The sequence below is a fragment of the Gavialis gangeticus genome, unplaced genomic scaffold (assembly GCF_001723915.1).
Source record: "Gavialis gangeticus isolate Ggan-Ray unplaced genomic scaffold, GavGan_comp1, whole genome shotgun sequence".
Classification (NCBI taxonomy): Eukaryota; Metazoa; Chordata; order Crocodylia; family Gavialidae; genus Gavialis; species Gavialis gangeticus.
The window spans coordinates 11,273,703-11,288,981 of record NW_017729015.1 but is presented as its reverse complement, the minus strand read 5'-3'; the positions used below and the strand labels follow the sequence as shown (position 1 = coordinate 11,288,981).

The 15,279-nt window shown below is 46.4% G+C and overlaps 1 protein-coding gene and 1 long non-coding RNA gene across 2 annotated transcripts in view; both read right to left on the bottom strand.

Moving 5' to 3' along the window:
• Positions 1 to 15,279, bottom strand: part of KIAA0319L (KIAA0319 like) — a 65,803-nt gene that overhangs the window by 8,448 nt on the left and 42,076 nt on the right. Inside the window, exons 5-17 of the mRNA XM_019512217.1 lie at positions 14,320 to 14,421; positions 12,421 to 12,518; positions 11,384 to 11,471; positions 9,907 to 9,999; positions 9,147 to 9,279; positions 7,574 to 7,802; positions 6,413 to 6,536; positions 5,671 to 5,803; positions 4,788 to 4,936; positions 3,693 to 3,844; positions 3,378 to 3,516; positions 2,468 to 2,627; positions 106 to 248 (exon numbers count right to left, since the gene is read on the bottom strand). Coding sequence (XP_019367762.1) covers positions 106 to 248; positions 2,468 to 2,627; positions 3,378 to 3,516; positions 3,693 to 3,844; positions 4,788 to 4,936; positions 5,671 to 5,803; positions 6,413 to 6,536; positions 7,574 to 7,802; positions 9,147 to 9,279; positions 9,907 to 9,999; positions 11,384 to 11,471; positions 12,421 to 12,518; positions 14,320 to 14,421 — 1,743 coding nt within the window. The remainder of the gene's footprint in view (positions 1 to 105; positions 249 to 2,467; positions 2,628 to 3,377; positions 3,517 to 3,692; positions 3,845 to 4,787; positions 4,937 to 5,670; positions 5,804 to 6,412; positions 6,537 to 7,573; positions 7,803 to 9,146; positions 9,280 to 9,906; positions 10,000 to 11,383; positions 11,472 to 12,420; positions 12,519 to 14,319; positions 14,422 to 15,279) is intronic.
• Positions 15,214 to 15,279, bottom strand: part of LOC109294033 — a 5,495-nt gene continuing 5,429 nt past the window's right edge. Inside the window, exon 2 of the long non-coding RNA XR_002096455.1 lies at positions 15,214 to 15,259. This is a non-coding gene — a long non-coding RNA (uncharacterized LOC109294033). The remainder of the gene's footprint in view (positions 15,260 to 15,279) is intronic.

Genomic DNA, 15,279 nt, shown 5'->3' with positions numbered 1-15,279 from the left:
TTCTGGGGTGGGGGGGGTAGCGAAGGAATGCAACTGCATGCATAAGACCTCTGGTCCTACAAGGGTCTGTGGAGGAGACGACAGCTGCTGGCTCCTTCTACTCACTGACGGTATTAATTTCCAGGGCTCGGAAGATGAGGAAGTCTGACTGCTGTTTCCGGAGTTCGTTCCTGAGCGTCCAGGCCACATCACGCCCTTTGAATATCTGATGGGGAGGCTGGTTCTGCACAAAGAACACCATCTTGGTGCTACAAATCAAAAGCAAAAATGTCATCAGGAGACGTCTGGCAAGAATTACACATCAGCTGGTCATCATAACAGCAGAAGGTAAAGAGAGGTCTCCCTTCTCGTATTGCAGGGGACTTGCCATCATTAGAATCTCAATTTTACCTGCAGCCCAGCTGAGTTATACATATGACAGTGGTTACAGAAGTCATAGGTGGAGCATGCCTACCAGGCCTCTACCCCTCTGCATTGTCCACACAGTCTATTGGCTTTGTTCCATCCTGCTTCAAATGTCTCTGAGACAGTCTCCATTTATTTGCAAGAGATGCGAACCCCAGCCCTTTATGATCCCACCTCTATTTTTAGAGCTTCACACAGACAGGTTTTGGTGGATGTGGGTCACACTTCTTCCCAGAATTCAAGTGTGGCCGATTTGCTAACCACAACTTTTACTTGCTTTTGCAAAGCCCAGCTTGAGTTTGACAGGGATTTCTGGTCAGAAAAGTGGCTACTGGAAAAGAGCACTAACCTAGAACCCTCCCTGTATGCTTCCAGTGTCACCTGCTTATGCTAGAGACATCATAATCTTCCTTTTTTTCTCCCGTTACCCAGTCCAGGCAGCTCTGGAGGAACTAGCTGACTCTATTCTTCCTCAAATAACAATTCAGTGAAGCTGCACACATTATTGCTAGTGGACGTGTGAGGCAAGAAGAACCCAGGGAGATTCTGAGAACCTGTTCAGCAATGACAGCTAGGAGAAGCCTTTAACTAATAAAATGAGCAAATGGTGTAAGCCGTGCGCAGAGCCAACTGTCAGAATTGAAGTGCACCCATTCAGAGGCCTTCTGCTCTGCTCCATTTACTTAATGCTTTACTTGCAGCAGCCAAAATAAAAATGTATTACAAGAAACCTCTGATTCCCCTCAGTCAGAGCAAGAATGGGGGCAACTGGTCTGGCTTGAAGCAAAGATGGAAAGGAAAGTTAGAGGAGCTGATGTTTTTAAGCTTGGTTTCTTGGCTCATCCTGTGTTTCCAGTTTGCCAAGGACAATAAATCACATTAATTTTCATGTTGCAGCCATCAAGGGAAGGGTGGAGGGAATCAGGAAAGCTCTAGGTCTGATACCAGACATGCCACTGACTCCTGGAATGACCTTGGGAAAGTCACCTAAATCTGTCTCAGCTTCTCTCTCTACCTTCCAGGATCCTTTGTAAGGATTAAATGCCTCTACAGCACTCTGGGTCATGAAAAAGGGCTGTACGGGGTGTGGATCTGTTGTTTAGACTCCCTCTGGGTACCACACTGCTCTCTGGATAGTTTGAGTCGCACTAAATTATTTCAGCAACTCTTCAGACTAACTTGAATACGCAATGCAACAACTTTTTCCTGAATTCATTCTGTAACCGCCCACATTTATTTTCAGACATCTTGATACATCCACATAATACCTGCATAGGACTCTTGGAAGCAGGACTGCCCTGAGCCATTCTAGCTTTAACAACTCAAAACTAATCATGGTATCCATTTCCTAGAGCAACCCTCTCCAGCCTGATCTACAGAGGAGCATTCTCTCTGCAGGACAAGGATGAAGCAGTGAATTCTCCCAGGTACCTTAATGCCAAGGCAGGTCAGACTGTGGCTCGCTAAATGACCTGCAGCTGGGTCACTATACTGTAATAAAGGCCTGGTCTCCATACATGCTGGCACTAATCTGAGTGGCTTAATGAAGTTTAGCTTGGGTCTTTTCCTAATCAAATTAGAAGCGTGAACATAAGATCAGTGTTAAACTAAACAGCTAACTCATGAGATTTAAACCCCCAGTTTGTTAAACAAATGCAACAGGGCATGCTGTAGAAGCTGCAGGCCAAGTGCTTAGCTTTAAGGGACCATTACTCTCTCAACTGACCTTTAGCATGGCACCTGGTTACTCCTGGATCCAACCCAACAGCTTGCTGGACAAGCGTAATGGTAGGATATTCCTTGAGTGTTTTGGAATTTAAAAGAATTTCCCGGTTACTTCCAGTATGAACCTTCTCACAAACTGTCCCACTGATCAAGGGCAGGCCCCAGGGCTTTAGAAGGATGATGCCCAACTCCCAGCAATCACCAATACCCACTGGATCATAAAATTCACTTTCCCTTGTCAGTCAAGGGAATGGATTCATTGCAGCAGGTCGACAAGCTTTCATCATCCACTAGGATTCCCCCCTGGGGAACCTGGCAGCCCCACCACCCTGCCTACCTCTGCTCTGTGTACGGCTGGATGTTTTGAACGGTAATGTCCGAATCCAGGACCCCCAGCAGAACGCCTATCTGACGGATGAACATACCCTTCTGCCTTTCCGTCAGCTGGCTGACATTAACATCCAGAATCATCTCCACAAGGTTGTTTTTCCTTGGATCTAGAGAGAACACAGAAGAAGGGTTTCTGAGTGACACTCAGGGAGCAAATCAGTTTTCAGTCCCTTCTAGGATGCCTTGGTCTAAAAAGTACAATTGTTACACATCATGATGAGCAGTGAATCCCAGACTTCAAGGACTATACAAAAACACAGCTATTGCTCCACCTAACTTATGACCTTTCGACTTCCCTGGCTGGATTGAGAGTTCACGCACAAAAGCACTGCAAATGCCAGCACCAGAAACAAAACAGAAAAGGAGGTCAGTTAATTCACCATCAGAAGCCCTGCAAGTTATGGAAGTTGGTTAAATTCAATTATGAGGGTCACTACGATTTTTTAATTTCTAAAAAGAGGAAGGCAGTTCTACGATTTTAAGACAGCCTATAGCATCAGTGCATTTACACTGCTATGACACCTTTCATCTGAGCTCCTCAAGGCACTTCCCCACCTCCCAGACTGTCAGAGTGAGGCCAAACCAGAAGAGTTTGGTCCATGGTTTCCTACTAAAGCAGCTCTAGTTCGGTAGTATCAGATGGCATTTCAAATACTGATGCTCTCAGCTTTCCTGTGCCCAAGGTGCAATGATTCTGCAACTTCAGGATGCGATCAAGCAACAGAATCCCTTAAGTCAATCTGCCCTGGGAACATTTCATTGCTCCTAGGATCCTGCATACCATTTCATCCAGGCCTGAAATGGTAGGTTTGGACTCTAGCTCAGAAATTCTAGGGCCCAACGCAAAAAGGACTCACCGGGTTTGACTTCCACCGTGGCCCTATCTACATCACTCTCTCCCTTGGCATCTGTCACCTTCAGATGGAATGTGTACGTCCCCTCCACCAGGTTGGAAAGGACGAGCACAGGGTGGTGGTCAGAGTTATTTAACACCTCCTGGGAATTTGAAAGCGTAACGTTAGAAAGACTGTTGGCTTGACCACTTTTACCACACACTGAGGTTACTGAGCCTGCACAGCTCCGAGGATGGTGCAGCATTGTACTAGGAGACATCTACTTGTCTAGCAACACCTTACTGCATCTCCAGGAGAGGCTGTTTGTGCAGTACTCACCCCAGCTGCAGGGCTCCCCTCATCTCGAGTCCATAGGTAGCTGATGATTCCCTTATCATCAGATGACTTGGACCCATCCAGCTCTGCTGTGTTTGTGGGCAGGGTGATGATGACATTCCCAGCAATTTTTGCAACTGGTGGTTTATTCATTTCTAAACATGGAGAAAGAAACTAGTTAGAAGCTCTGTTGAAGCCTGAGAGCAAGCATGACCCCAGGTACTGAGCGGTAATCCAGGGGTACATCACTAGCTGGGTCTGCATTTAAAGGGGATACAAACCAAGTACTGCAGGACTCAGTAGGGGACAAGGTCCTCCAGTCAGAATTGAACTTGTTCTAACACACAATACAGTGACTGGCTTAGATATTGGCAAGTGAGTTCCCTCAAACAGCAAGAGAAACTGGTCACCTTTCTCCTGTGAGCATCATGAAACAGTAGGAACATAGGATTAGCCAGATACATCAGCAAGAGTTCAAATAACCTCAGTCCTCAGCTCTGAGGAATTCATGTGCTCTCTGAACATTAGAGATTGGTTCAAGCCTGAAGCAAAAAGCCTTATAACATTTATAACCCAAGGGATGTTCCAAACACTGGGGTGATTTTGAGACCACAGACGAACAAGACTCAAGGGCATCCTATGCCAGTAAACTCCAGGTGATCCCCGTCATGCCAAAAAAAGGTTTCCCTTTGCCAGCCATGACTGATGTCTTTCCCTGGCCCTGACTGTCCCCTTGTTCCATACAAGATGGGCAGAAAAGAAACTCCTGACCTGCCTTGATACCAGGCAGCACATTACAGATCCACATCACTCCCTTTCCATTTTACTGCTTTATGATGTAAACCACCCCCTTTTTTTCCCCACTTTCCCCAAAGCAGTCCTCCACCTTCTGAGATACCCTTGGGGGTGGGACTGGCAGTAATGCACACAATTCCAGGTGAAGGCAGACTGCTGCTATATGCAGCAGTGTGCATTTCTTCACCCCATTCCTTCTGCACCGTTTGCCTTTGAGTGCAGCTGCACACGCCACAGGTCTCCACTGAGCTGCCAACGGCTGTTTGGGTCTCACAGTTCAGTTCTGAGCAGAACTGGATGTACCTTCTTTGACAATGACATTAACCGAGCTGTGGCTTTGCAAGTTCCTCTCATCTTTGACCGTCAGTGTGAATTCATATGTGCCGACCTGAAGCCCAGTCACAGTGGCAATGCTGCTGTTGGCATTCTCCAGCTTCACACCATCCAGGCCCCTGGCCAAAACGTAAGAACATGTTGAGCCTTACAGAGGCCATGGGTCTAGTCTCACACCAATAAACAGGAGAGCTAGAGTCATCAGGGTGCCAGCTTTGCCTCTGAAGGCAACTAAACATAAAAAGCGCATAAAGGAAAGTGACTTCCTCAACTCTCAGACTAGAACCTACATTGGGGAAATCCTGCACACCCAAAGTGCTTTTTCAGGGTTTGCTGCAAAGCAGATAACTGCTAACTGCACAACGAGCAAACAGTGACAATGTGTTTGCAGCAATTATGGTCCTTCCGAGGTAGAAACTTTGTAGTGTGCTTGCGCTGTTGGGCTAGGACAAAATGAAAGTTACATACAAAATGCTGCTCACAGACCTTACCCTAAATTTCCAAAAGGGATGAGCCTCCAAAAGGAGGGCTGGCAACAACCACAATTAACTGGTGGGGCAAGCTGTTTCCATGGAGAATGAAGACAGCCTGATCACACAAGACTGATGCCCACTGAAGACCCCTTTTGTACTGATTTTAAATGGCCTAGACCCCTTATCACTACCAAAAGCCAGAGGCTGGGATATTTCTAAGGTTTAAACTGGAAGGGGGCTCTGCTCCACATCTTGGTCCTGTTGTAGTTCTGGATGAATCCTTCATTGAGGCCCTGGGGTTCAGGCTTTGAATCCTCAGTTTTCAGTACAAATGTAAAACTGCAGAGATGTCCCCAGGATGATCTAACCCTGATACTCACCGGGTTTTTTCCCAGAGGAAGGAGACTATCTTCTGGTCATCTGAGCTCTTGCTGCCATCGAGAGTCGTGCTGTCCACAGGAAGGGTCAGCTCTTTATCTGGACCAGCATCTGCTTTGGGGGGCTTGTTGTTCTCTAAGAAAGCAGCATGGGTCACAGAAAGAAGACACGCAATCAAAGCATGCTGTGCGCTCTCTAGGGGAGAACTGGGAATCATTTCCCTGTGAACACTCAACTGAGTAGAGAGCAAGGCAAAAAATGGTTATGCGACTAGCCCAAGGTCTCACTGTAAGGCTCTGCCCAGTCCAAGAACACAGCCCAGGAGTCTCAGCTTCTGTTCCCTTTCCTTTATGACCCTGACTCTGGCAGCAAGGGACAGAGCATGACCATGAAGTACAAATCCTGCTATTATACTTCAGCCATAATACCAATTAGGAGAATCGTAGCTTATATTGCCTTTTTTATTTTACACAATCTGTCTGTAAATGGAATGCTCGTAAAAGCTTTAATGGCTTGGTGATCAGCAATTTGCCAATAGCAGAAAGGCCCAGAATTAAAACAGCTTCACTAGACACACCATGCAGACATCACTGGATTCAGAAGTAATGTCGCTAGAGATGGAGTGGGAAGGAGCACTCTTACCCATCAGGCCTTGCAAAAGCACCATTTAGAAACACCCTTCCTTCTATCCCCACTCCTTTCCCTACAAAACCAACAGACTAGTCCTCTCAAAGGGGAGCTTACCAGGCTGGACAATCACAGTAACCTCTGCAGTGGATTGATGGCCAGAAGAATCGGTCACTGTTAGCTGGTAGGTGTAATCACCTTCTTGCATGGCAGAGAGCTGCAGGACTGGTGTCCTCACCCCCTTGGAGAAAACAAATGGTTGTCTTAGGATGGCTTCTTAAATGAGATGGCAGACCTGAAGGACCAGCCCCTGTGCTGACTAACTTCCCCAAGCAGATACTGGCTGCTTATTACTGATAGTTTATGCAGGGCAATAGATCTGCATGATACTGAACAGATGAGTGTTCGTCCAAGTAGCTTACACCTAGGTTGTGCTGCTCAGTGAAACAACATCCTAGGAGAGCAGTGGAGCAACGTACTAAAGGGAAACAGAAGAGTGTAAAAATTCCTGAGCACTCAGACACTGAGTGGCACTTCGGGGGCAGATTGCCCCAAACCCCTACTTTCTGCTATTCCAGTAGTGCAATATTGGTACCAGCCCTTTTTAAGGAGGCTGTGCTGGGAAAAGACAGTTGTGTTTGTGGGGGGCCAGGGAATGGTATCTTGCTGAAGTTAATCTGTGAGGACTCAGTTTCCAAGCTCCACTCAAAAAGATGCACCCCATGGTGACCAGCTGGTCCAGAAGACTGGCAACAGGTTACAAAGCACTTCAGCTCCAGGTAACTGGTGCAAATCCATCCCAGACTGATAGCTACTCCAAGCCACTACTGTCAGTTTATTTACCAGCAAACATCCACATTACAGTGTTGCTGGCTTGCCTGGTGGCACTGTGAGGCCCCAGATTGGACAGGCCAGAGGACAAGCTTCTTTGGCAACCACATGAGTTAGGAACAAGGCACACTGATAGGTGCAGCTTTGCTCCCCTTCTCGCACTGCACCTTGCTAGACGGGACACCAGCCTCTTGGCCATCACAAGCAACTTCTAAAATGGGCTAAGCAGCTAATGGGCCCCATGAAGATTTAAGGCTAACCCTGGCTGTCTGCTAACCAAACCTGACATGATCCCAGTGGCTATTTGGATTTTAATACTCCCATTCAATCAAACACAAAACCTTGTAGGGATCAGGAAGTTTGTATGCTGGAGCATCTCTTATCTTTAACCCTGTGACACAGGAGGTAAGTACCTCTCAGCTTAGCTCTGAGAAGTAAACCACTTACCTGCATCTCCACCACCTTTCCTTTGCTGCTGGGACTGAGTGACCACTCATAACTGACAATGCGGTGGTCATCGGTGCTCTGGTTCCCATAGAGAGTGATTGAGTTCTGGGGCAGGGTGATCACTTGGTTTGGACCTGCATTTGCAACTGGCGGATAGTCCACGGCTTTATTCACAGTCAGACTTGCAGTGGTTGAATTGCTGGCTCCATCCGAGTCTACAACTGTAAGGCTGCGGACAAAGGGGAAAGAAACAAAAGATCTCAGACTCAAGTGGAGTTGTCAGGATGTAGCTACATTTCAGGTGAAGGCTCAGAAATTCAAAACTACCTTAATGCAGAATAGAAGGGCTACCCCATAGGCGGAAAGACCTGGTTTAGGACAACTCTACCGCTGCAAGGTAATAAATGTCACCAAGTAGTACTGCCTAATCATAAAGGCAGAGCAAGGAATTCCACAACCATGTCCATCCCTCTCCTAATAAATCACCAGCTAGTTACAAATGCAAAGCAATTCCAGTGAAATAAGATCTCCCTCTTATGAGCTGGAGAAGACAGTTATAGAACAGACGTATCAAATGATGGCAAAGCCCTCCAAGGCAGGGGGCTAGACTAGATGACCTCCTAAGATCTTCTCCAGCCGTACTTTTCTATGATTCTAAAAGACGTGCCAGGTGTTAAGCTTGGAGAGGACTGCAGGGAACGGTGCGTGAAAGAGACCTTGCATTCTATCCACTGATATTTTTTCTGATCCTTTTTCCCTAAGAAAGCTTTGCTTAAAGGAAATAAAAACTTTCCGTACGCTGACAATCAATAAAGAGATGCTTGCTTATTCCACAAGAAGCAGCAAAGCATGAAGGAAAAAGGCCCCAACAGCAGACTTGTTTTTCCGACACCCTGTTAACGTCACACAGCTATTACATTAGAAATCCACAGCTCCTGCCAGCCTGGAGTAGAAACTCATTCCAGCTCATCAACAACCCTGTTGGGAACAACTTTCCCTCTCAAGCAGAATAAAGACACAGAATAGGACAATCTTCTACTGGATTTATATTGGTACACAAGCTTGAACTAGCTCACACCCATTATAGAAGTCATGAGTGCACCATTGTATTTAAACAGACCCATTTAGTACTGACATCACAACAAAATGCAGATCAAAGGAAACATGCAAAACATCCAGAGATTTGTAAAAGCCCACGTAGTCTAAGCACCTTTTCACCAGGGACAAACACATTTTACTTAGGAAAATACTAAGTTAGCAAGTTCCTCCAGAACCATTATCCAGGTTGAATAACCTAGCTTGGCTTTCTCAAGGAGATTTTGATTGCTCTCTCAGACCACATTTTCCTCTTCTATCAGCTTACACTGATTTAACTTGTTTCTCATCAGCCAGCACCTTTTAATATATTCTCCTCAAGGAAAACACAGTATATGCTAACCAGAAAAGGTATGGAAGATGCCACAAAATAGGCCTTTCCCCCCCAACCACAAACCTCAGACTAGTGTCATCAAATATGAAGATTAAGAGGTCTGTGAGGAACCTGTGCTGATGAATGGCAAAACGCACCACTTACCTGAAGGTGTAGTTCCCAGGGACCAAGTTGGTCAGTGTTAATATGGCAGTATCAGTGGAAACCTTCTCTTCCCGCAGAGGCCCCTTCAGTTCTTCCCAGTGGTAGCTGACAATTTTATCGTCGTCAGTGCTTTCTGCGTCAATTAAAAATAAAAAAAGAACCCAATATGTACTAGGAGCCTAGGCTCTACCCTGTTTTGCACTTGAGCATGCTCACTCACTCACTCATTCTCCAATGCCCTTTTGATAGGCGAGTAAAAGAGGTACTGGGTGTGGGCAGGCAATAGAAGGCTGAAACATCTAAAGGAGAGCTGGGCAGAGCTTTAACCACAAACATCAATAAAAATTACATGCTGGTTAACTGACACCCTGGGAGCTTACCAGCTGGCAATTCTGAAAAGGTTTGATTCTTAGTGCTTCAGCCTAACCCAAAACCTACAGCTAGGCAGGCTCTCTCTTTTTTCTGGGGATTCATCATCTGGGTGAGGGCCCCCAAGAGAGGAAATAAGATGAGCCTTGTATTCAGGCTAGTTTGTACATCTGGAAAAATGAAGCTGGCAGAGAACAGCGATTGTGCTACAAACTACATGACTCTGCAAGAGAAAAGGAAGCAATTTTTCTTGTGAAATTGTAAGTGAGTTCTTCTAACTAAAACACAGCCGACTGTATCGGCTCTAGTTCAACATAACATGTCCCAAAGGGTCTTCCTACAACCAGTCCCAGCTTGCTGGGCTACATTTGATAGGGCGGGGGGTACTCACGGCTTCCATCAATGACGGTAGAGATGGTCGGCAAGGAAATCTCTTGGAACTGCGGTGACACGACGGCAACAGGAGGCTGATTCACTCGAGGCTCTGAAACAGCAACAGAGCACTGAAACTGGTGCTTATGGGCATAGCAATGGTACCAATATAAACCAAGGGAGGCAGCAAAGCTGGTTTCATGTTATCCACTAGGGGTTGCTAGAATGATACATGCTGCAAGTTCCCAACCCTACCTGCTCTGTTGTCTTGTGGAGCTGCTTCTGTGGCCCAGACTCAGCAAGTCTAGGAGACAGGTCCAAAGTGCACTTGTGATACCTGGCAACCCTCCATCTTCGCTGATAAGAGTGGTTACTGTGGAAGGCCCTGTGCTAACCATGGGACTGCACTCTGATCCAGCCAGCAGGTCACACCTCCTCCCCAGGCCTGCTGTGCTACGGGTGGGAGTTCCAAAAAAGCAGGCTGTGATGGGGGCCAGGGCTCACACAAAGCCTAAGGTCCCAGGGCCCCATGTGTAGTTATCATCTCCTTTACAGAGTCAACGCTCAGAACAACTGGTTCTCCAAGAGACTGATACCTGCGCACTCACTTGGCATGAGTTTGGCCACAGCTCTGAAAAGTGAACAGGTGAGCACACACTGCTACCCAAGGCTCTGCTTCCCCAGTTACATTTAAATGAGCTCACTATTTGTTCAAATCCAACAATATTCCCAAGCCTAAAATTCCCTGGTAGATGATTCCTGAGTAGGCCTACGTTACTGTGCTCACAAAACTCAGTAAAAGGTCTCCAAGGTAAATACTCAAGACTATGTTCTTTCATATAAACGGGGGACATTCAAGCCATTTCAGACAAGGCATGAAGTTTCAGCCAGACTACCTTCCATCCTTCCACCCCCTCTCAAGCAGTCCTTATTTGTAAATAAAGACTGGGCCATTTCCAATTGAAAGTTTACTCTACAGGGAACAAACGCCCACTGTACAAACAAGACCTTTGAAAGCACCTTGCAGTGAGAACTGAGATCCGACTTAACAGGGCTGCAGACAGGGATGGTACTGTAGGAGGCAGAGAAGCTCCAAGTCCTGGCTTTCCTCCCATATCCTGTTCCTGTTGCCACAAGCTCTTCACCCTGTTGCAGCAACTCTCTAGCTAAGCGATGCTTTTCCCAGGGTCATGCATTTGCTAAACACTTCTGCAGCAGAGCTGCAGTTCCTTTATCGCATTTGTTTTTAATAGACTTGCCCTCAGCATAGCAGAGCTATGTGTAATGGAGGTAGCATTTCACATCACACAAACACTCTCTCTCTCTCTCTCTCTCTCTCTCTCTCTCTCATATATACACATATGCACACATTGCAATGAATTCCCATTACTTCAAGCTACTGCCCGGCCCAGCAAACAAAATACCATGATGCAGCTGCTGATTTCATGAAGGGTGAAGTCCAAAGTTCAAAAACCACAATCCGTATTGGAACTTACTTGGGTTCACCGTCACATTCACATAACCTTCCCCATATGCATTATCTCCATCAACAATCACTTTGAATTCATACAGGCCAAAGGTAAGCTGGAAAGGAAGAAGAGGTTCCACTTGGTCAGAAGCTAGGTCAGACTGCCCATAATGTATTGGGACAGAAGACAACAGCATAAAGCAGGGATGCCTATGCATTTGGCAACATGTGCAAGGTAGAGGCAACCGGAGCTACAGTCCTGTGTATCCTTTTGTATTATCATTTTCATAATGCAGTTAAAAGGTGGATATTTCCCACTGCCAGAGACATGATCCAGGTTGGAAAAGGGTTTCCTCTCCCTTCTGAATCTGTGAAAAGCAAGCATAGCCCTCCCTCGCACACATGCAATTAGAGACGAGAGGGTTTATCTTGAGGGTGCGTGCTAGACAGTAGTCGTAAGGTTTAAGAGGTGGTAGAACGCCCTGTGGAGGGGCTCTTCCTTGCCAGTACCCTGGCAATGACTCTTCTTTCCCCAACACAGCTCTGGAGCAGAGCTGCTGGATGTGCAAGGAGCCTCTTCAGAAAAGGTGTTACATTTTCATGATTACTCAAAATCCCTCCAAACACAGAAAGAAACAGTCCCTTCAATTCGCCACAAAATCCAGCTGAGAGCAGTGACAAGGGAGGTGCTCACCTGGCTTCAGTCATGATAACTGTGCAGCACCCCAAGCACCTGGCTCCATGGGCGAGAAAGGAACTTTCCTCTAGCCACCCATCAGTTTTGCAGGCAGGAAGGAGCGTCCAGGGCCCTCCCTTAAATTTTAATGCTAACTGCATTTAGGGTCTTCAATCTGTCCCCCTGCTTTCCCACAGGTTACGCTGATCTCCTTTTTCTAAATACCGAGATAAAGCCTTTCAGTCAACTGTTGGCAGCTTTCCCATCACACAATCTCCTATTCATTCTGGACCATTGTGCAAGGCATCCCAGGGGACTGCCAGAACCCCTGCCAAGGGAAAGACAGGCGGCATTACCTGCCAGGGGAAGCTGAATACTAAGAGCTTCACCTTAGAGAGTTTGAGGGTCCGGGTGTGCTTGCCTTCCATCTCTCCACTGTAGTCCTTCGGATGGGTGATCAGCTCCCACTCATAGGAGTATCTGGTTCCTAAAAGAGTGACAGATGCTAACAATTATGAGAGCTATTTTAAAGCAAGACAAGGGCAGGTGTTCACATTAATACTGGTCTGTTCTGCTATACTCAAGGGAAGCACAAAACAGCTAAGGGCCTGGACCTTAGCTTGCTGGAAACACACCAGGGAGAAGAGACAACCTGTGCTCCAAAACCACGCTCCATCTGGAGCTGGTGCTTCTATTTTAGTCTCCTGAAGGGGTGAAAGAATACGAGGGATCACAGGTCTAAAACCAAGGGTTCAGGGCATAAAAGACTGAAACCATATGGGTTCAGTGTAGGTGCCTGTCTCTAAAACTCCAACTCCTGGTATCAAAAATACGGACTGCCTCTCACAGGACTGTCACAGGGTCCGCTCCTGCCTCCCTCTACCATGAGTACAGCAAAAGCAACCTCTGAAAAGGTTCAGCTGATTCTCTGCATCTCTTGAATTTCTCAATGAACCCATGACTAAGCCACAGGTTTGCCCATCAAATCAAATCATGATCCCCAATAACTTGTCATCAGGCAATGAACACTCTCTGGCTTCTCCCAGGAAGCTCAGAGGATACAGCTGCTGCCATACTCAGTCTGAGTGCACACTGGCAGTTTCTGTATTTTTGGCCCAGGCTATTTATTATGGGAGGCAGTACTGTTTAACCATAAGGAGAGGGAACTGGAATCAGGTCTCCTGACTGACCACTAAAGAAACCACTGATTAACTGAGACACCTTGGTTGAATCTCATTTCTGCACCTCCCTTACTTATCTGTAAAATGGACATAATATTTAACCACTTTCAGGAAAAGCTCTGAGGCTCTCAGCTGAAAGATGCTATGTATGAGCAAAGTTTTATAACTACCAGGGCAAAGGAGGTCTGCCCAATGTGGTATTTGTTGCTTGAACGTGGCTGATATTTTTACCTCCTCCATATGACAAGCTAATACTGTGATGCACTGTCACAGCAGGTCTCTACAAAAACCTAGCAGAGAGATCAGACTTCAGCTCAGTGCAGAGACGGACTCCTTGGGAAAGCAGGACTGTATACCTATGCAAGCAAACTTTTGGATGTGTAACAAAAGATGGACTATGTGAAACAGCCTGCTCTCTGGACAAAACCCCTACTGACATATTACAGATTATGCTAGAAATCTGCTAGGGAAAGGCCTGTAGTCTAGCACCCCAGGACAACCAACACCTTGGCCCACACAAGTAAGATTTCCTCAGTACCCATGGGGCGAGCTGCTGAGCTGCAGCACAATTTTGTGATCAGTGAGGCTGAAAATGAGACGAGGCTTCAGTTTTTCCTTTTAAATCACAACCTCCCTGGGCCTCTTTCTTTGCTCAATTATTCCCAGGGCTCAGGTCTCTCACTCTTTACTGTATCTCTTTAGACAAGGGCATGCGGCTAGTTCTGTGCAGCTGAAAGAGAATGCTGTGATAACCGTGTGTGTGTGTCAGTCAGCCCAAAGTGGACAACTATGGGCTCCCTGAAATGGGGAGAGGTTGCAACTGAAAATAAGTTTTCCTCACTCAATCTGCAGTTCTTTAAAACAGTGCTCTTCTCCCACAGATGGGTGTCCCTGGGAGTTAGAAAAATACCCTCCTTCTGCTGTATGAAACAAGTCCCAGAAGCCCTCACTACAAGCAACTGCTCATTCCTGGCGCAGACCATATTAGCGTGGGTACTCCAGAGGAGGACTCTGATGTTTGAATAGGGAAAATCTTAAGAGTCGCCTGTCTAACGAGGCATTAACTCCTCTTTGGCACCCGTGAAGGAGTTTCCAACCTCATCTTACCTGCTGGTGGCTCAGGGAGTACAAATGCATTTAACTGAACTTCATTCCTTGGAAGGGTCACTTGGATGCTGTCTCCAGCAGAAACTACCAGCTCCTTCATAACTGAGAGGGAGGGAGAATTACAGAATTAAAAAGGAACAGGAAAAGAGAGTTGCATGCCTACATAAAGAGACCTTTAGCTTCAGCCTCTGTGGACAAGCCAGCTACAAACAGCTGCATTTTGCAAACGTCCTGCCATTCGCCGTAGCTGCCGTTTCAGGTCTCATACTGAACGCAAAAAAAGCCAACAGAACTTCATGATTTTAAAGCAAGCCCAGATTTGCTACTTTCCTCTCTTTGGAAACACTGTGTAACTTCTGCTCCTTTGCTGAAATGCAACCCTCTCTCCCAGTACAGAGACCTCTATTCAGCCAGGTCCAGCAAGGAAGAGAAGGGGTCAAAAGACAGGCTTTCAGGGAGGGGGGTGGGGAAACAGGACCCAGCCACTCACAACTGGACACAGCAGGACAAGAGCTGCTATTTACCAAACTGCAGTCTTAGACCTTCACAAATACAGGAAGAATTCCAGGTATTCTCCACTTCAGTTACAGAGCTCCTTGGAGCTAACAGACTTTCAAAACTTGCATGCCTTCCACACTGAAGCTGCTGCGACTCTAAACATGAGGCTTTTTTCCTTTCCTCTCCTAATCAGGAAAATATCAGGAACATTTCTTACGCATTTCCTTCTAATGCCGACTCCAAAAAGGGGATTATAATATTTGTAAAGGTGATTTGATAGAAGCAGGGAATGTGTGGCTTGTGGCTTTTTCTGCTCCATTACGTATCAACACGTTGTTGCATTTCTCACAGTATTTTTCTACCCTCCCCGCTCCCTCCCTTTTTCCTTTTTTTTTTTTTTTTTTTTACTTAAGGGCTGGAGGTGATGGTTTAGAACAGGAACCTAACGTCTGTTCTTTGGTT